This window comes from Octodon degus, unplaced genomic scaffold (assembly GCF_000260255.1).
Source record: "Octodon degus isolate 3935 unplaced genomic scaffold, OctDeg1.0 scaffold00123, whole genome shotgun sequence".
Taxonomy (NCBI): Eukaryota; Metazoa; Chordata; class Mammalia; order Rodentia; family Octodontidae; genus Octodon; species Octodon degus.
The window spans coordinates 2,163,115-2,183,071 of record NW_004524699.1 but is presented as its reverse complement, the minus strand read 5'-3'; the positions used below and the strand labels follow the sequence as shown (position 1 = coordinate 2,183,071).

The following is a 19,957-nucleotide window of genomic DNA, read 5'->3' as shown; positions in this document are numbered from 1 at the left end:
GTCCTCCCAGGCCCCGTGCTGCAGGCTGGTTGTCCTCCCAGGCCCCGTGCTGCAGGCAGGTTGTCCTCCCAGGCCCCGTGCTCACCCACCAGGGTGAAGGGGAGCCCCTCTGTACCCAGGGCCTCTGCCTGCGCTGCCACAGTGACTGCTGATGGAGAGCAGCCTGCTCGGCCTGGGGAGCCAGGTGGGCAGGAAAGGTCCAGGCAGGCAGCCTCAGGAGAAGCTGTCGCCCCCGGAAAGTTTTGCTTTCTTCTCCACGGCCCCTCTCTTCCTAACAGAACCCCAGTTTTCCTAGCTGAAAGCTGCTGTTGCCACCAGGCAGCTCTCAGTGCAGCTCTGGGGCCGCAGCGGGCAGCGGGGGTCTGTGACCTGCTGCCTGGTGGAGCTTTTGGAGAGAGCCACTCTGAGCTGGCACCGCTGATGGCCTCTGCACCGCAATGGGAGGGTGGGGCTGAATTTCTAGCCTGGATGAACTTCCGGAAAGCCCCACACGGCACCTTACAGAACAAGGTGGAGGGAGTGGCCGGCAGGATTGCGGATGCCTGACCCTTCTCCTGGGTGGCCCTGTGAGGGTTCACTGTGAGGACACCTCTGTCCCCATTTTGCAGACAGAGCTGAGGCTGGCCGAGTCTTGCACAGGGTCTCCTCGCCCTGGAGTTGGGTGCTGGGTGCTGCTGAGGCTGTGGTCCAGGTTGGAGCCGCTGGCCTGGGCCCCAGGAGCAGCCCTGCTCCCCCAGTCCCGCAGGCTGCAGGGCTACAGGCAGCCGAGACAGTGGCTGCCGCCACGTGGGTGCTGCGTTACATAAGGATCCTGGCAGGCAGCGCAGGAGCTGAGCCTCGGGCGGGCGTGGGTGGCAGCTCCAGCCGGCTCTGCAGCCTGGGATCGGGGTCGGCAGTGCTTTGGCAAACAAGAGCACAGCCCTGGCCCAGCTAGGACCCTGGGGTTGGAAGTAGGGGCTCGGCCTGCTGTGCCAACCAGGGTGTTCACCATTCCTGCTGTCCCCGAACCCTCTCTGTGCTGGGTGGGTTGGGATGCAGGGTCCTGTGGGTGTTGTGGGGGTCCCTGGCTTGGTGGGGGTTGAGTACAACCTGGGGGGAGACACAGCAGGGAGCAATGGGGCAATGGGGTTCCTGGGCGATGGGGTTCATGGTCCTACGCAGGGAGTCAGGCGGCTGCCTAGAGGAAGAGATGGCCCAGCGGAGGGCTCACAGTCCGGTGGGGAGGGGGCCTCAGGCAGTGAGGAGAGGACCCCAAGAAGCTCACGAGCCAAGAGGGAGATTCCATAACCAGGCACCGCTCGGGCCACTGTGTAGAGCAGGGAGTGACCGCTGGCTCTGGGTGGCCCCGGTCCTCACCCGGTGACGGGTGCCACGAGGGCCGTGGTGCTGGGTATACTGCTGCTGCAGCTCAGGACAGGCCAGGGGTGCCGCCTCATCCTGCTGACACGGGTGTGTCCAGGTCCAGCCCATCCAGCACTGAAAACAAGGCCACCGCTGCCACCGCTGCCAGCTTGTCTTGTGGCCGGCTCTGGTGACCCAAGGGCAGTGTGGAGCTCAGATGAGGCCTCAGCTTGGTCCCTTTGTTCTGCTCACGGTGCCTGACGCATACCTTGCTTATGGTGCCCACAGGCACAGGGCCACGTCCCTCCTGCTCCCCGTGGCCTCAGACCTTTGCAGCTATTCCCAGGGGTGCTTAGTGGGTAGGGCTTGCCAGCCTCTGCTGACTGCCCCCTTCTTCTTTCTCTTAGCCGGGCTATCCTGCAGGAGGTGCTGGACACAGACCTGAGCGACGACGCCTTCCCCTTCTCCACCCACCAGCTAGTGCGAGCTGCCGGGCACCAGGTAGGCACTGGAGGCTGCAGCCCTCCCGTGTGCGTGGGACAGTGTGTGGCGGGTCTCGAGAACCCCGTCTCTTGGTCCTTGCTCCCCGACTGGGACTGGGGAACAGTAGGACCAGATGGCCCTGTCCACAGGCTGTCAGCATCACCTGGCTTTGGCCCGCTGTGGGGCGCATCAGGGCTCCGCCCAGGGGTCCTCCCTGCCTGCACTGCCCCCTAGGGTGTCCCTCCTCGTAGGCACAGGTGTGTCCTCCCAAGTCAGGGCACTGTCACCTCCTGTGCCACATGGGATTGAGGACTGGGGACAGCCGGGCAGCTGTCACCGGGCGGCGTCTCCATGAGGACTGGGCTTGGTCAGGCCCCGGGGCAGGGGCTTCCTCAGGACCCCGACTCCAGCCAGCATCTCACTCCCAGCCTCCGTGGCTTGCAGAGAAATGGACACCCTGATTCCTGCTTGACGTCTAGGGCCGAGGGGGGCGCTGGTCAGGCCCTGGTCATCATCCAGGGCCCACACTGGCTGTGCCCAGGCCACCCAGCCAACGAAACCTAAAGAACCAGTGTGGATCCCATGGACGGGGCCTCCCCAGCAGGAAGGGGCTGAGGGCACAGGGCCTGGCTGGCTCCTATTCCTGTGTGCCCATCCTGGGGCACTGGTGGGGAAGATGCTGGCGCGCAGGGCTTGCGGGTCCTGGGGACAGTCTAGGTCCTCACAGCAAATGCACTTGGGCTGCGGCTGCAGAATGGGGGAGGGAGGCCCCACTCGTGGCCCCGCCCACCTGCCCTCCTTGGGGCTCACTTGCTTCTGGTGGGGATCAGAGAGGGTGGCACTGTGTGCTCTAGGCGAGTTCTGATCTGGAGGGAGCGGAGAGCCCTGAGGCCTGGCGTGGGCCCAGCCTGTGTGTGGTTTGGTGCGTGAGGGAGAGGACCAGGTGGGGACTCAGCTCCTGCTCTCCAAAGCTCAGGCCTCTGGGTCTGGCGGCTCCAGCTGCCTCCTTCACTGGGGCCAGCCCTGTGCTTGCTGGCGGCCTCCCAGCCTGGCTGGGCTGCTGGGCTGCATAGGAGCTGGGGACCCAGGAGCCAGGCCAGGGCTGGAGTGGGCCAAGCCCACAGTGTGGCTGACGGGAGGGGAAGCCATGCTGTCTGCTTCTCGCTGTCCCCGGGGGCTGGCTTACCGTGACCTACAAAATAAGCCAGACATAGTAGCACACGCCTGTAAGCCCAGCACCCTGGGAGGCTGAGGCAGGAGGATATCAAGTTGAGCCCAGGCAATTGAGCTAGACCCTGTCTCAAAATAAAAATAAAAGGGCTGTGGAAGTGGCTCAGGGCAAAGGTCACGGCCCAACGCCCAGGACACACATAGCTCACTCTGTCCTAGGCCTAGTGTGCAGGGGAAGGCTACTGAGAACTTACCTTGGTGCGCTGCCCTCCGGCATGGCCTTGGCCTCACTGGGCCTTCCTCCTTCTGCCACCAGAAGCTGGGGTGCCTGGTCCACCTGGCAAACCCTGGTGGCCCTCTGTGTGCCACGCAGGACCCCGGGACAGTTCTAACGCACATGTGTTGTGCACGCTCTGCTCCCTGCTGCTGCTGCTGCTGCTGAGCCTCGCCACTCTGCCAGCCATTCTGGGTCTGCGAGGCCTGAGCCCCTCGCCGGCACTCAGACATCACGTGGGCAGCGGGAGGAGGCATGACCCTCGCATGGCCTCGTGGCAGTTCCTGGCTGTGCCTGTGCTGGAGGGCACAGGACGGGCCCTCTAAGGGGGCGACAGTCAGGGCACACAGGCTGCGTGCAGCACCTCTGGTCTGGGAGGACACCGGGCCCCTTCAGCCTCCAGTCACGTGGGGTGTCCACGAGAGAGGCCAGACCCCCGTGTGACATGGCCACAGGTCAGGCGGGGCTGCACTCCACTGGGGACCCTCGGCCGAGTCCTGGCAAATGCCCTGGGCTCTGGCCTTGGGGTCTGTTCCCCGCTCCCAGGAAAGCCAGCCAGGGAGGCCAAGGTGCATGAAACAGAGCCCAGCCGGAGACTGGTCCCCACTCCACCTTCTCCTGACAGCCCAAGGGAAGCGTGAGCACGAGATAGCAAGGTCCTGCCCCTTGGTGTCCGTGAGTGGCCTTGGCTGCCCCCCAGTGACCAGGTCACCCACTGTCATGTGGCTCAAGCCTTGGACACAGGATCCTCTCCATTTCTGGCTGGCTGAGGTTGGTGTAGCCAGGTCAAGACACCCTGGGCACAGAAGCGGGGTGCTGCCTGGCTCCTCCTGGGGCCCGCGGGCAGGTGGGAGGTGGAAACAGGTGAGCCAGGGACCCCAAGCTGGGGGAGCCTTTTGTGCTGCACTTAGTGCTCCGCGAGGCTGGCCAAGCCAGGAGACACCCACTGGGCTCAGTGTCCCGCAGCCTCCAGCACAGGCTCAGCCAGGAACTGCCACGAGGCCACGCGAGGGTCATGACCCCTCCCGCTGCCCACGTGATGTCTGAGTGCCGGCGAGGGGCTCAGGCCTCGCGGCCCCTCTTCCATCTGTGCCAGCCTTTCGTGGGACAGCTGTCTGGGCCCCAGTTTCCCCATTTGCTGCAGCAAGTCTAGATGATGTCTAAAATCATTGCTGAGAGCCCTCTCAGTCTGGTGAGACCCTGAATTCTCTCTGGATCCTGAGGAATCTCATATTCTCCTAAATGATATCGTGTGTGGTTTCAAAGCGTGCTGACGAGCTGTCCTGGCCGTGCAGGGGTTCTGGGGCCGCCGAGTGTCTATCGGTGATCGGCTGGCTCCTGGCCAGCCAGCTGCGCCGGAGGAATGCGCACTGAGCCCTTTGGGTGTCTCCTGGCTTGGCCAGCCTCGCGGAGCACTGAGCACAGCCCGGGTGGGGGCTGAAGCCGCAACTCCCAGGGCAGCTGTGACGCAGCTCACACAGAGGTCGCTGGCTGCTGGAGGCCCTCGGGGTCCACGGCCACTTCCCTGAGGTGCTAAGGTCTGTGCCGGTGTTGTGGTCCCTGGATTCCTAGAGGAGGAAGGTCGGGGAAGGCAACTGTCCACTGGCAGCCAAAAGGCCAGCTGTCCTCGCTCCCCAAGCATTTGCCTGGAGGCCAAGGAGATTCCCCGGGGCAGGGCGGGCCGCGTCTCCTGGAGCTCAGCTTGGCCGGTCCTGGGCCAGACAGTGTTCCTGGCTCCTCGGCCGAGGACAGGTCCTCTCCGCAGAGCCGCGGAAGCTGGCTGGAGGCCGTCCTGAGGCGTAGCGATAGAGCAATCTTCTTCTGAAAATTAATTTCAAGTCGAAGGGAAATTGAATTTCTTTCCCTGATGGCGAGAGGCCCCAGCCGCAGCGCTGTTGGGCCTCGATTAATCCAAGACCCTGCTTCCCCGTGCCCGCACACTTGAAGTAAGCCCGCCCCGCCAGCCAGGGGCTCCGGGCATCTACCTGCCAAGCAGTGGCAGCGCTGCCTGAAAGCTCTCTATGCGGAACGTGGGCGCAGTGCAGAGGCTGCAGAGCGCCGGGGGAGCACGAGCCTGTCCTGCGGTCTGCCGAGGACGCGGTGGCCACAGCCTGGGTGTGCACTCTCTGCCACCACTCGGGACAGAGACGCCTGCTTATAAGAAAAGCACAAGCCCCAGGCCTGGGTAGCACGAGGCGGGCACCCTCCCCAGGGGCCGCCACGCCGACTTGCTGTTGTCTGTGGGTGCGGACGGTGTCCTCAGGGGTGACCCCAGGCTTCTGCCCCTACTAGCAGCAGGACGCCAAGGCCCCAGCGGGTGGGGCAAGGACCCTCCCCGAGGAGGGCCAGAGAACAGACCTCGGCAGCCCTGGCCTGCCACGGATGGGAACGCAGAGTGGAAGACAGCAGCTCCCGGAAAGACTTCAGGGGTCAGGGAAGCTCCGCTGTGTGGCGGCTGGTGTGAGCACCACTCACTGCATTTATGCTTGTCGCTGAAAACAGGATTCTGAGCACCATCCCTTCCATCACCATCAAAGCATCACCACCATTGGCAGCATCACCCCTGCTGCCCTCACCACCATCATTACCACCACCACCACCACCACGGCCACCACCGAACCACCACGGCCACCACCACCATCACCCCCGCCACCGCCAGCACCCCTGCCACCGCCACCACCACCACCACGGCCACCACCGAACCACCACTGCCACCACCACCATCACCCCTGCCACTGCCAGCACCACCATCATTACCACCACCACCACCACCACGGCCACCACCGAACCACCACTGCCACCACCACCATCATCCCCACCACCGCCAGCACCACCATCATTACCACCACAGCCACCACCGAACCACCACGGCCACCACCACCATCACCCCTGCCACTGCCAGCACCACCATCATTACCACCACCACTACCACCACCACTACCACTGCCACCATCACTGTTACTGCTACGTGGCCATCACGATCACCAACCACCGCATCACCACCACTGTCCCTGCCATCATCACCTCTAAGGTCTTCGGCACTGGTACCACAGTCACATCCAACCCTGTCATCACTTGCACAACTGCTGCCATCCTCACGTCCCACCCCACGAGCCTCGGAAGCAGCCCCGGGGGTGAGCCTGAGCAGTCCCCTGGGGGTATTTTTGGTCAGGGGTGCAACAGGACGCCCTCCAGCTGTACCGCTGCCGCCTGAGGCTGGGGCCACGCCCTGTGGCAGGCTGCACTGGGGGCCTGCCTTCCGGGTGCTGCCTCCACTCCCAGGTCTGGAGGAGCACCTGGGGTGGGCTAATTCGCATCTACTGGAGCACGAGGCCACGTCCACACCCTTGGCGGCTCAGGTGTGGCTTGCGCTCCACAGCAGGGCTGGCGGCAGCACAGCGCCAGGCCACAGCAGGGTCCCGTCCCCAAATGCATGCTTCCTCCCGGTTGAGCACAGATTTCTGGGCTCAGTATCCATGACACGCAGAAGCTGCGTGCAGGCGGGAGTACCTGGTGCCTTGGACCCCGCTGAGCTGGGACCTGGGGGAGCTTGCTCCGCCACTGGTGCCTCAGCCTCTCCCTGCGAAGGTGGGAATCTGCCTTCCCTGCACCCAGGAGCCAGCAGTCCATGGAAAGGGAAGCTAGTGAGCCAATCGGTCACTAGGTCACCACGGCTTGAAGTCAGTGGCAGTTGGGAAATGCTGGGGGACAGCCCCACCCAGGCTGATGGTCACCCTGAGCCAGCTTCCCTTGCTGACCAGCTGGGGTGGCCCTCCTAGCACTCTCACGGTGGACTTCCGGCATACACGCGAGGTGTGCTGTAAGGCAGGCAAGGCCAGCTGCCAGGCTGGGACCTCTGGGTCCCAGTTTAAACCCAGGTCCACGTCACAGAGCTTGGCCAGGACCGGCTGGCGTGTGGCCATGCCCTCTTCCATCCTGTGTCAGCCAAGACAGCCGGGAGGGCTCCCGTGGAGCTAGCCCTATGGGAGGCCTGCAGGTAGGTGTCAGCGGGCCGGGGATACCCCCTGCTGCCTTGGGTCACTGCCACTTCTCTCTGGGCCTCGTGTAGAAGCCTACTGCGTGGCCACCACCTATTAGGTGCCCCAGCCATGAGCCCAGGTGCTGGCCTTGCTGCGGCATTTGGTGGCCCTCACCCCTGCTGACCACTGACCAGTCTAGGAGGCTCTGCCAGCTGCAGAGCCATGGAGCTGTGTGGCTCGCGGGGAGGACAAGTTCCTTATCTGCCATCCTGCATGACCCTTACCATCCTTCTGGTCCCAGTCGAATGGCTGGCAGGCAGAGCGAGGGTCCCTTGACCCTTGGGGGCCAGTGACATCCTGCAGAATTGCAGAGCTGTGGGACTGTGGGGCCGGAGGGCCCCTGCCGACTGCGTGCATGCCCCGGTCCAGGAATTGGAGACCCTGAGAGGGCAGCGCAGGCTGGCAGCTCTGGGGCTTTCCGAGCATTCTGGGCCTCTCAGGGCCAGGGAAGCAGGCGGGGCTGCGCAGTGTCACAAGGCCCTCTCCTTGTTGTCGTGAAATGTAGGCCCTGGTGAGAGGATTCCAAGTTCTAGGAGGCAGTGGGCTCCCCACTTCTTCCCGCTTGATTCCCATTGCAGTCAGGTCAGTCCAGGAGGCTGCACCCCACCCTGCCTCAGTCGCCCCAGTCCCAGGGTGCTTGGCTGGGTTCTGCTCTGGTGGACCCCCCAGTGGGAGTCGAGGTCCACCTCTCCAGCATCCGGGCCACCGCTTCTCCCACTGGTGTGGGTGTATCGCAGCCCTGACCTCAGAAGATGCTGTGGCCTGGGACACCACGCTCAGACCCAGGGGCTGGGAGCCCCCCGCCGCCCCATCTGCTCAGGGCTGCTCTGGCCTCTACCATATTTCTTTATCCAGTCTGATAGCAGTGGGCCTCCTGGCTGCCCCCACACCTGGGCACGTTGTGCGGTGCCTGAGCCAGGTTAGCGCCCACCTCTTCCCACGTGGATCATCCCTGTGTGGTGAAACCTTTGAAATCCTTTTGGCCAGCTTTTTCCATCATTATTGAAAACAATCACAGCACCACTTCCGGCTCCTGTCTGACTGGAATTTAGTACCCACTGATGCACCGTTCTTCCTCTCCCCCGACATTGGCAGCCTTGCCCTCTAGATCTTTTTTTAGATTCTACCTGGGAGTGAGTCACATGTTTTTCCATGCCCCCTTATTCACTTAAAATAGTGATCTCCTGTCCATCTACACTGTGGAAAATGACAGGTCCTTTTCATGGCTGAATAGTATTCCACGGTGTGTGTCCACACTGTATTTCATCTGTCCAGAGGCTGATGGACACTGAGGTGGCTCCCCACCTTGGCCACTGTGGTGTGCCGTGCTGTGCTGAATCGGGGCGTGGGTGTCTCCCACACACAGACCTTACTTCCTTTTGCCCCTCTCCAGCATTCTGCCCACCCTCCTTCCCACTGGATCTGCTCCCCGCATCTGGCACCTGCCTCCTTCTTGGCTGTTCTGACCCTGGCCCCGGGCCAAGGACTCTGTGCCGACCCTCAGCCCCGCGGCCTTGGTCTCCAAGGGCTGCTTTGTTGGCTCTGCCTTCTGCTCCCCTGGGATGTGCACTGAGGTCTGTGGTGCCGGGTCTGCCTGCATGGCGGGCGCCAGGAGGCAGGTCCAGGCCCGTCCCATCCTGCAGGCGGGGGCCGTGCACCCCCTGGACACGGCCCTCTCCTAGCCGCAGCCCAGGCGCCTGCTGCCTGCTCTCTGTTTCTGTGGGTTTTGATGCCTGGGGCCCACAGAGAAGTGGAATCAGGGTGTGTGTCCTCGGGGTGGCTGGTGTCCCTCAGCTTGGTGGGTGTCGCAGGTGGTGTCAGAATTTCCTCTGTCCTGCGAGTGGCTGGGCCACGCGGCGTGTACCGTCATCTCTGGAGGGCTTCAGGCAGCTGTCGGTGGCGATGCTCGGAACGTGAGTGTGCAAGCAGCTCTTGGAGGGGCCATGCATGGCGCTTCGCCCTGCCCGCCCAGAGGTGGCGGGGTGGCTCAGCCAGCCCCTGCTGTTGCCGTAGCAACCGGAGCTTTACATTCCTAAGAGTCAGTGATGTCAGGCCTCTTCCCAGGTGCTGTCTGACTGCGAGCAATCTCGCGTTTGGAGCAGTGTCTGTCCAGCCCTCCCCGGCCGAGCCAGGCAGTGTTGCTGAGCTGTGGGTGTCCTCGCACCTGGCTCCGACCCGTCACCCAGCGAGTGACTTAGAGGCTGCCGGTGACAGGTGCTGTTCCTTCCGTGTGCTTTTTGCTTTGTTTTCTTTGCTTTTGGTGTCACAGCCAAGAAACTGATGTCATTTCTGATTTCCCTGTATTTTCTTCTACAGGTTTTACAATTATAGCTCTAGGGCTCAATCTTTACTGTAGTCGAACCCCCCTGCCCCCACACCTTTTTTATGTTTTTGACACAGGGTCTCCCTATGCATCTCAGGCTGGCCTGGAGCTCATTTTATAGCCCAGGCTGATCTCAAACTCACAGCGATCCTCCTGCCTCAGCCTCCCCGGTGCTGGGATTATAGGCGTGTGCCACCACGCCCGGCTAACCCAGTTTCGTATAAGGTAGGAGGTGTGGGTCTTGCCTCATTCTTCCACATGTGGATGTCCACTCTCTCAGTGCCACTTACGAGAGACAGATTTGTTCCTCTCCCCACCACGCGTCATGGCGCGTTGTCAAAGGCCGAGCTCATCTGAAGGGAGGCTTGCTCTTGCGCGCTGCTCCGCCCTGGGTCCAGGCTCTAGGCTCCGGTAGCAGCACGCTGCCTGAGGAGTTACCGCTGCTCCACACCCGCCTGGAGGTCAGAAAGGTGACGCTCCCCACTTTGTTCTTTTTAAAAACTGATTTGACCAGTTGGGGTCCTTTGAGATTCATATGACTTTTAGGCTAGGTTGTTTGTCTATGTTTGCAGAATACAAAGATTGGAGTTTTGATAAGGGTTGAACTGAATCTCCAGATTGTTTTAGATAGTTTGGACATTGTCGCAGTGTTGTCTTCTACTCTAAGAACACAGGGTCTCTTTGAGCTTATTTTTTCTGTCTTAATTTCGCTCACCTCCTTGGTTAGGTTTGTTTGTTTGTTTGTTTGTTTGTTTTCAATGTATTTGGTTGACTACTCAGCTCAGACTTGCAGGGATCCTCCTGTTTTCAGCCTCCCCAGCTGGGGATCACAGGCGTGCACTACCTTGCCCAGCCTCTGGCCGGCTCAGCCCACCCTGCGGGGGCGCGGGGACCCTGCGCTGGCCTAAGCTTCCTGTGCAGGCCCTTTGATCTGGTGAGCTCTCTCACTGGCTGGGTTTATTCCTAGATAATTTATTCTTTTCGATGACACTGTAAATGGAATCATCAATTTTTCCTTTGTACTGTTCATCAGAATTGTACAGAAACACAACCTTGTTTTGTGTGTTGGCTTTGTAGCCTGAAACTTCGCTGAATTCATGTGTGTGCATTTGTGCGTGTTTGTGTGTGTACGTGTGTGTGATCTTCAGGGTGCGAGAAGGGCACACACAAAAGCTGGTTTAAGACTCTTCCTGCCAACTTCCCCAATTCCATTACTGGCGGCTCCATCTTGCAAGAGCTCCACCTCCACATGGGACTTTCAAAGCCCCCCAGGCCAACACCCGGGCCTGGCCTGGCCTTGTCGCTGCCTTTCTGGAGAGGCAGCGCCTCCAGAGGCAAACACAATTCTCGGGCTCGGGCTTTCTGGTGGGAGCCGGAAGTTGGGTTGGGCTGGGCACAGGGACACAGGGGCAGCCCAGGCCCTCGGGACTCTGAGCTGCTGGAAGCTGAGCCAGGCGAGAGAGTTCACCCCTGGGACTCCCTCCACTCCCGGCTCACGGAGTGGGCGAGGACCAGTGTCCAAGCAGGGAATGCCACCGAGCAGGCTCAGAGTGAGGCTGACGCTGAGCCCCACTAAAATTAGAGCCGGTGACAAGGCCCTCTTCGTTAGGGGCCTACGCCTTGCACCAGGCGAGCTGAGAAATGTCAGTGGTACATTTTTTGCATCAATTTTGAGGTCTTTGAAAGGCCTGGGAAAATGGCAGCGCAGAGCCAATTTGCACTGCTTTAAAAGCTTCTGGAATCCAGCCCTCAGGCGGGTGCAAGGGTGCAATTAAGGTGTCGAGTTGAAGAGGGTGCTGGCGGGGCCAGCAGGCAGCACAGACGCGAAGGCTTGGGCCCTCCCACCCCGCCACCCAGCGCTGGGCAGCCCCGTGCCCCCTGCTCTGCAGCCCCATGTCCCTTGGTGCACTCGGTGGCCTCCTCAGTGCCTGAGGACTCAGGCCTTGTCCATGGGACACTGGGGACCAGAGCCTTCCGGGGGCTGTGCCTTGGGTGGCAATTGGTAGATGAGGGTGACCTGCATCCAGAGCGCATGTGCAAACATTATCAACCTCCTGGCCAGGCAGAGCCCATGCAAGCTGGGGCGTCTGTGGCGGAGGGAGGCAGGGGACACTCGCGGCCGGGCTGGTGCCCCTCCTGGCACCTCTGTGCCGCCTCAGCCCTAGGACGTGATGCACAGTGGTCCCCTCTCCCACAGGAGCTTGAAGGGCGGGGTGGAAGCAAGGAGCTCAGCTGACTGTGGACCCCGGCTTCTGGGCAGGGGTGCACCCTGGGCCGGGCCCTTGTCTCCCAGCAGTGTCCTCTCCTGGCCAGACCTGAGCTCTGGAGCAGGGGCTGCCTCGGTCCCCACATCGCAGGCCTGGCCCAGCGTGACCATGCTGGCTGACTTCTAGAGCAGCAGGCCCAGTTGTTCTGCCTCTTGATGCCTCTGTGCCCGTCAGGTGTGGCCAGGAGCTTCTGAGCAGGGCAGAGCAGGGCTCCTGGCCATGCTGTCCAGACAGGAAGTCAGTCAAGCAGAAGTCATGTGGCTCGTCCCATGGCCTGGGGTCCACCTGGGTCCTGAACCTGCGTTGGGTCTGAGGGGTGGCCTGATTTGAAAGCAGGGTCTTGTAGATGTAACTAAGGTGAGATTGTTGAAGATGAGGCTGGCCCCAAAATTCAGTGACCCAACCAATCCAAGAGATGGAAGAGGAGGCACCGACGCAGGACAGAGGCCACGGGAAGACAGGGCCACCGTGAGAGCACCAGAGGCTGGAAGGAGGAGACGTGAAGGACCCTCCCCAGACCTCCACCCAGGACACGGGCCTTGCCCTGCCGCCCTGGCTTTGGACGCCCAGAGTCCCGTTCTGTTGCTTTAAGCCCCCAGTTGGAGATCACTGATAATTGATCTGAGGACAGGGGACACGGTGCCGCCCACTCCTAGTGGCACCCCTTCCTGCACTGTGGGGACGCAGAGCGGCCCCAGGAACAGACCTTGCAGGGCCCTGCTTCCTAATCTGGCCCAAGCCAGGGCGACAGTGGGTGCGGTCCCTGGCAAGTGGAGCCTGGGTCTGGGTCTCCTGCCTGCCTGGCCACACCAAGCCATGCCCGCATCTCCTCAGGTCCGGGCCATGAGGCTGTCCTTCGTGGGGGAGCTGGGCTGGGAGCTGCACGTTCCCCGGGCCTCCTGTGTGCCCGTGTACCGTGCCGTGATGACCGCAGGCGCCAAGCGCGGCCTCGTCAACGCCGGTTACCGGGCCATCGACTCCCTGAGCACCGAGAAAGGTGGGTGCTGGGTCTTTAGGCCCCGAGGCCCCGCCTGTCGCCACCTCCTTCCTTCCCCACACCGCCTCTCCCCCAACGTTGTCCATTTCCACGCACCCTCCTGTGGCTGTGCACTCACTGTCCTGCACAAGCCCCCAGAAACAGTGTTGGGGCGCCACACCTGCACACACCTGGATCAGAGAGCAGCGGGTCTCCCGCACTGTCCAGTGTCTAGAGGGGACAGGGCCAGGGCGGGATTTGAACTGGCGCTGGGCTGCCCTGAGGATTGGGGTGTTTCCATGCTGGGACAGAAGCCAAGGGCATGTCCTGTCCCCAGCCACACGCCCAGCCCTACGTGCACCCAGATGTCCAGCTCCCCTTGAAGTCTGCCCCACTGTCCCCAGTCTGACAGTGCAGGGCCAGCCTGCTCCATGCCTCCCGTGGGGGCACCTTCTGGGCCCAGCTTGTGCCTCCCCAGGTGGCTTCGTAGCAGCAAGTGAGGGGATGGGGCGGGAGGGGCGGACCTGGGCCCTCAGCTGGGCACCGACCTGTGGCCTCTGTCCTCAGGCTACCGGCACTGGCATGCAGACCTGCGGCCTGATGACAGCCCCCTGGAGGCCGGCCTGGCCTTCACCTGCAAGCTCAAGTCGGCAGTGCCCTTTCTGGGCCGCAGAGCCCTGGAGCAGCAGCAGGCTGCAGGCCTCCGCCGGCGCCTCGTGTGCCTCACGGTGGAGGAGTAAGTGTCCTCGACCCCCAGATGGTGGCTGCCCACAGGAGACAGCTGCCCCAGAACATGCATGGCAGCCCCAAGATGGGGAAACTGAGGCCCAGGAGACACACAGCTGGCGGAGTCCCACCCGGAACAGCAGAGCTGGGCCGCAAGCCAGGCTGCTGGTACCATACTTGGGCAGAGGCAGGTCCGTGCCTCGGGCCAGGTGGGTCCTACAGGGCTGGGAGAACACAGGCAGCCCACCCTGCAAATGCAACAGAGAGAGGGACACTGCCAGGCCAGGCTGAGCCTGGCGTGGGCGACCCAAGGCCTGGACCCCAGAGCCCAGGTACTGGTCACCACTGGCCTCATGCCTCTCAGATCCTCTCAGGGCCCTGTGATGGGGGGTGAGGGGCCACCATCCTCTTACACATGGGGACAGGCAGGGCAGGGTCACATCCAGGACAAGGCCCAGCAGGAGTGACAGCCTGCAGGGGCCCAGCCCAGTTCTCAGGCGCTGGATTGCCCCCAAAGGTTCCAGTTGTCTCTGAGCCAGGACCCCCATCTTCAGAGGTCCTGAAAGCCCATTGGGCACTCCTCCCAGATTCCCGAGGCCAACAGAAGGGGTCAAGAGTGACAAGAGGCCAGGAGTAGGCTGGCATTTGTCACCATCCTTCAGCCTGATGCCTGGCCCTGCGGCATCCTGGGACACACCACTCTGCTCTGGGGGACAGAGGGCGGCCCTGGCCTTGGCGCTGGGTGCCGGGAGCCCTGGGGATGCTGCAAAGGAGCAGCACTGCCTTCCTGGGCCTCAGCCCGGCTGAAGGAGACAGGATGTCCACACCCTGTCTGTCTGGGGGGACTCGAGTGCCCCAGGTGGCATCTGCCCAGCCCTCTGAGCTCTGTGTAGGCTCCGTCGGCCTGCAGTGTGTGCGTGGCACCAGCGCTGGGCTGCTGCATTTCTGTGATTTTAGTTCCTGGCTTCTCTGTCTCCTATTATGAGTATTCAAAATGGTGACAGTGAGCACTGGTCTGTACCTGTGGTGGAGAAATGGCACCCTCAGTCCTGACAGGACCGGACTGCAGGCCAGCAGGGCCAGCAGGGGGACGTTTAGACCACCACGCCGTGCCCTGGACAGGGGCCTCAGCTTGGCTTTCTGCCGACACGCGGGCTGGCTTCTGTTGCATTCCCTTGGCCACCTGCTTGCTCACAGCCTCTGATGGGGCCGGCAGGGTCCCCAGGGGTGGGCCTGTGCTGTGGGACCTAGCTCCAATCCCCCTAGGCCACTGCGGGAATCCTGGTACCCGGGGTCCTAGCTCTCTCTCCACTTCTTGCAGGAACGTGCCCATGTTCGGCCTGGAGGCCATCTGGAGGGACGGCCAGGTGGTGGGCCACGTGCGGAGGGCCGACTTTGGGTTTGCCGTGGGCAAGACCATCGCCTATGGCTACATCCGTGACCCCAGCGGCGGGCCGGTGAGCCCCATGCCTTGAGGGCTTGGTGAGGGAGAGGGGGGCAGCCCAGGGCCCCAGGAATGACTGCCAGCCACGTGACTCCTGTCACCTCCCTGTCTCCAAAGGGGTCTGGCTTTGCAGCTCTGCAGTTTTCCTGGTTGGAGGTGGCACGGGGCCAGGGCCAGGGACTTTGAGCTCCTGAGGCTGGAGGCCATGACCTTGGGCTGCCACATACCCTCCTGCTGGGGTGCAGCTAGGGTCCCCCGAGACCTCCGGGCACCACGCTCCTCCCCCCTTGACTCAGTGCCCAGGAGTGGTCACAGGACTCATGGGCAGGCAGCCCTGAGGGAGGCCCCTGCCCTGCATGCCCCAAGGTGCTGGCCCGGCTCCAGCCCATGGGCCAGCGCTATGGGCAGGGAAGGGCCCAGCTCTGCCCGGGTAGGGCTGGCAGCGGGGTGGAGGGAGAGCACAGCTGCCAGGCTGGGACCCAGCTTCGCGTCGTCGGCCTCGGGGCGCTGCCCTGGCCTTGCTCTGTGACCTTGGATAAGCAGCCTCTCTCAGAACTTGTTTTCCCATCTACAAAATAGAGACAGACCCCACACTTCCTTATGGGACACATTGCCACGCTGCGTGGTGATCTGGAGCCATCTCTGACCCTGGGAGACCAAGCCAGCTCCCTGTACGGGGGTTCACCCCCTGCCTTCTCCCTCAAAGCCACCCTGCCACTCGGGGCGCTTTGTCTGCACTGTGACCCAGGATGCCACGCTGAGCCCTCCACACCAGAGGCCAGGCCCCGAGAGCCTCTCCAGCCTGTGGAAATCAGGGCCTCTGTGATTTACCTGATTTTCAGATCAGGACTCTCCTCTGGGGTTGTACAATGCTGTCCGGTGCATAGGCCATGGCACAGACTCCTTCCTAGACCGAGCCCTGCTCCACCTGGAGAAGCCAGACTGGGCTGGATTCCTGGCCACGGGTGCTTGTTAGCAGGGACTGTGCCCGCTCCGCGCTGCCCACTCCTGGATGCCCACCTTCCTTACTCTGCCCCTTAAAGTTCCGAGGCACAGAAAGCTGTATTAGTTTCTCCCCTCATCCTGAGCTTCTGGGGATGTGAGCAGGCCCCAGCGTCCCAGTCCAGCATGCAGGCGCCCCCCGCAGCTGCTGCAGTGTGGCTGTTTTCCAGGACAAGCAGGCCCCCAGGTGGCCCAAGGCACGGCCAGTGTGGCATCATCCGCTGGGCCAGTCCAGACACAGGGCCACCTCCTGGCCCCCAGGGCTTCTGGGAAAGCTGAGCCAGGCGTGGGCTGGGGAGGCCACGCTGTCCAGAGCTGTTCCATCCCTGCTTGCCCCTGAAGGCCCGCGGCCTGGCCGCCAGCCTCCTGCTCTGCCTGCGCAGCTGTCGTGCTGGCCCCAGTCCAGGGCCGCCGTGGCCCTGCCTGTTTCCCAGGGATCTGGAATTCCTGGGGCGGGAGGGTGCGGCCTGTGGGAGCCCCTAGGCCCCACTGACGCCCCTCTCATCTGACCCCATCTGAAAAGCGAGGAGCCCCCCCCAAGTGCCAGGGCAGAGCCCCCTGGGCACGTGGGATGTGAGCTCCCCCCGTGTGCCCACACAAGGACCAGGAGGGTGAGCCCAGAGATGGTCACCTTCCGCAGAACAGGGGAGAAGAAGCCCAGCACCCACCAGTGACAGCAGCACTCCTCTCCTGTGCCCCTAGGTCTCGCTGGACTTCGTGAAGAGTGGAGACTATACCCTGGAGAGGATGGGGGTCACTTATGCTGCCCAGGTCCACCTGAAATCTCCCTTCGACCCCGACAACAAGAGGGTGAAGGGGATCTACTGAGGGGCCCGAGGCTGGGCCATGGCCATGCGGGGGAACACACCTGCCACCCCACTGGGCCCTCCCTGTCCTCAGCCTGGGCCTGGCCTGCTATGCCCCACACCAGGAATGGACAGAGATCCCCGTGGCCTGGCCAGTGCCCACTGACTGCCTGCTTCACCCCAGGCCTCCCCGGAAGCAAATCTGTACAGTTTGGGGCACAGGGACTCGCTTTGTAACCCCGTGAGCGTCTTAGAAGCCTTGAAGTAAAACTTGGTAAATGATGTAGAAGAAGCTGGCACTCGGCTGACCTGCGCCGGGCTGGGGAGCCTTGGGTGAGAGCCGAGAATCGGGCAGAGTGAGTGGAGATGGGTCGGCACCGCCCGCCCAGCGCAGGAGGGACACGGAGATGGGTGGGCCGCGGGAGCGCGAGGACGCTGTGCCCTCCCTCTGCAGGTCGGAAGCCTTCGAGAGCCACTGCCCAAGGCTCGGGGTCTCAGCGCCGCCCTCCCCAGCCTGACTCCTTCCTCAGCTTCCCCTCAAGCCATTCCTCAGTCACCCAGTCTTGTGTGGGCAGACCCAGGCCAAGGAAGGGAAGGCCAGAAGGCCGTTCAGCCTGGTTCAGCCCTGCTCTCTCGACCACCCCAGGCCTTCGGAGGTGGAGCCTGGCCACCCCTTGCCTTGAGCCTGTGGGGTCCTGGCCACACAGCTCCCTCTAGCTCCCTCCCTGCCAAGAGGGCAGTGTCCCTGCGTCTTCTGGTTAGTTCCCTGTCCCAGGCCTCCTGCTTCATAAACGAGGAAATGGATGTGGGAAGCCAAGACCCCAGAGCTGCTACACCTTGCTGGGTTCCTTCTAGGCTCAGTTTCCCTTCCAGGGAACAGACAGTGGGGCCAGGCAGGCTTGTCGGGCTGGCCCAGAGCTGGGCAAAGGGGCAGCTCTTGGGGCGTGCTGGTCACCCTGGCTGGGCCGGGGGCTGGGCCAGTGAGGTCTCTGCGGGAGGAGGAGTGGGGGCGGGAGCGTGGGTTTGGGGTGTCACTGTGGATGGCAGCGTGGGGCTGGTAGTGATTCCCAGCACAGGTGCCTCGGAACCCCAGGCGAGGCATTGTGTTTTCTGTCTGTGTGTGACACACACCAGGCCCTTCAGGGTTTGGGGGCTGCAATGACCATGGGAAGTCTGGCTGCCCTGTGGCTAGAGAGTCCCCCTGCCTCATGGTCTTCCCAGAGTCTGGGGTGCCTAGGGTCTTTGTCCCTGGCCAGCCAGGGAGAGGCCGCTCTGCCTGTCACTGTGAAGATGACAGACAGCCCAGGGCTCTGGCCGTGGTGTCTGCATGGCATTTCACAGCAGTCTCGCCCCACGACTTAGAGTCATGGACAGCCGTGATTTACAGTGTGTGGCGCAGTGGCTGGGTGCATCCGTTCTGTGATGAAGTGCGAGCCCGTGGGGATGCGGCCGCTGAGCTGGCGTCTGCAGGCCCAGGGCCCATCCATCAGCCTCTGCTCCCCAGAGTGGCAGTGTTGTGCTGATGCAGCTGCACATGGCCGCATCTGTCACCTCCAGAAGCCATCAGAGAGCAGAGCCGGCCTTAGGGGTCGACCGAGACCCACCCGAGCCTCGGGACAATGCCCGGCCACAGGCAGGGCGCGGGGAACCGCACCGGGCCCAGAGAGTAGGCTGAAGCAGGCATGGGGTCCTGGCTCTGACATCCGCTCAGCAGGGCGAGCCCCGGCCAGCCTACCTGACACCAGCCCACCTAGAGGGTGAGGAGGCTGAGGCGGGCAGCAAGGCAGCCCGCCTGTCACCGCCCTCAAGCGGGGGACCAGAGCTCCACAGTGGCCTCTGCCCCAGGCCTGGCCCACTTCCTGCTGGTCCCCCCGCCCGCTGAAGCCTTGGCACCCATCCCAACACTTCCCTGGGCTCCCGAGCCATTTCCCGGGGACCCTGCTGGCTCTTGGCCAGCTCCCTTTCGCGGAGGGCGGGAAGAGTTAGGGTTTCCCTTCGGGTGGGAGAAAATTTCTGTTTACTCTACGATGGAGCAGTTTCTCCAGCAAGCCTCTGACTAGCTGCACGCTCATCCTGCCTTGAGGCAGGGAAGCCGCCCACAGGGACACAGCCACGCTGCAGGGAAGTGTTTAAGTAGCACGGCACTGCATATGCCCACAGGGACCACCAAATACAAGGGTGCACCGTGGCACCAGGGTGAGTCTGTCCAGGGGGTGCCGGGTGGGCCCTGGACCCTTCAGTCCTGGTCCCTTACAGAGTCCACAGGTGTGGAAGGAGCCATGTCGGTCCACTGGGCAGCACGGCCATGCAGAGGCCCAGGTGGGGTGCAGGAGCTGGAGAGGACAGGGGAGCGCAGAACCAGCGAGAGCCGTGGGAGGCGCGGAGCTGGGGTCGGAGCAGAGCCGCTCTCAGCCTGAGCTACGGCCGATGCTGACCACAGTGGGGCCGGCAGGGCGCTGCACCTGGCTGGCCGGGCACCGTGGGGTGGGCTCTTCCAGAGTGGAGAGGACCTCAGGCAGGGGCTGCAGATCCCACTCACCCTGCAAGGAAGGGATCAGGAGGTAAACTGAGGCTGGGAGGTGAGGGAGGGTGGCGCCTTCCTGGCCACTTTTCTTGAGTCTCTTGGGTTCTTGCCCTGAACTTCCCTTCTTTGACCTGAGCTCCCCTCCCCAAAGCTGGTCCTTGGGGCCCCATCTGGGTGGATACCCCTCCCTCAGTGGCTCAGCCGGTCAGGGTCCCTAAAGCCATCCAGGTCTCTCCCGACTCCCTGCCCAGCCTCCACTCCATTCCCCGGGGAGCTCAGACCATGGCATCAATGCCAGGTCCTCAGCTGCACTGGCTGCCCGCCCCACGCTGCCCTCCACAGCAGAGCACTTCTTCCGTGATGAGCCCAGCTCCCAGAGAGCTCTGGAGAGAAGCTGTTTTCTGGACACCAGGCCGCAGAGCCCCCATGCCCCGCAGGAGCCTGACTCGCTTGTCCTTGCCCATGCAGGGATAAAATTAGGAGCCCTGAGTCACATTGGCTCCTGAGGAGGAGAAGGAGGAGGAAGAGGGGGAGGAGGAGGAGGAGGGGGAGGAGGAAGGGGAGGAGGAGGAAGGGGAGGA

At 62.8% G+C, this 19,957-nt stretch overlaps 2 protein-coding genes across 6 annotated transcripts in view; one reads left to right on the top strand and one right to left on the bottom strand.

Moving 5' to 3' along the window:
- The window catches only part of Sardh (sarcosine dehydrogenase), a 42,228-nt gene extending 25,090 nt beyond the window's left edge, over positions 1-17,138 (top strand). For all 5 annotated transcript variants that reach the window (XM_023700408.1, XM_004640407.2, XM_023700406.1 and 2 more), the window contains 5 exons: positions 1,749-1,842; positions 12,733-12,895; positions 13,442-13,610; positions 14,922-15,057; positions 16,749-17,138. In XM_023700408.1, the coding sequence (XP_023556176.1) occupies positions 1,749-1,842; positions 12,733-12,895; positions 13,442-13,610; positions 14,922-15,057; positions 16,749-16,874 (688 nt within the window). In that variant the 3' untranslated portion in view covers positions 16,875-17,138. The remainder of the gene's footprint in view (positions 1-1,748; positions 1,843-12,732; positions 12,896-13,441; positions 13,611-14,921; positions 15,058-16,748) is intronic.
- Positions 17,139-19,158: 2,020 nt separating this feature from the next.
- The window catches only part of Dbh (dopamine beta-hydroxylase), a 14,572-nt gene continuing 13,773 nt past the window's right edge, over positions 19,159-19,957 (bottom strand). Inside the window, exon 12 of the mRNA XM_004640544.2 lies at positions 19,159-19,392. Coding sequence (XP_004640601.1) covers positions 19,261-19,392 — 132 coding nt within the window. The 3' untranslated portion in view covers positions 19,159-19,260. The remainder of the gene's footprint in view (positions 19,393-19,957) is intronic.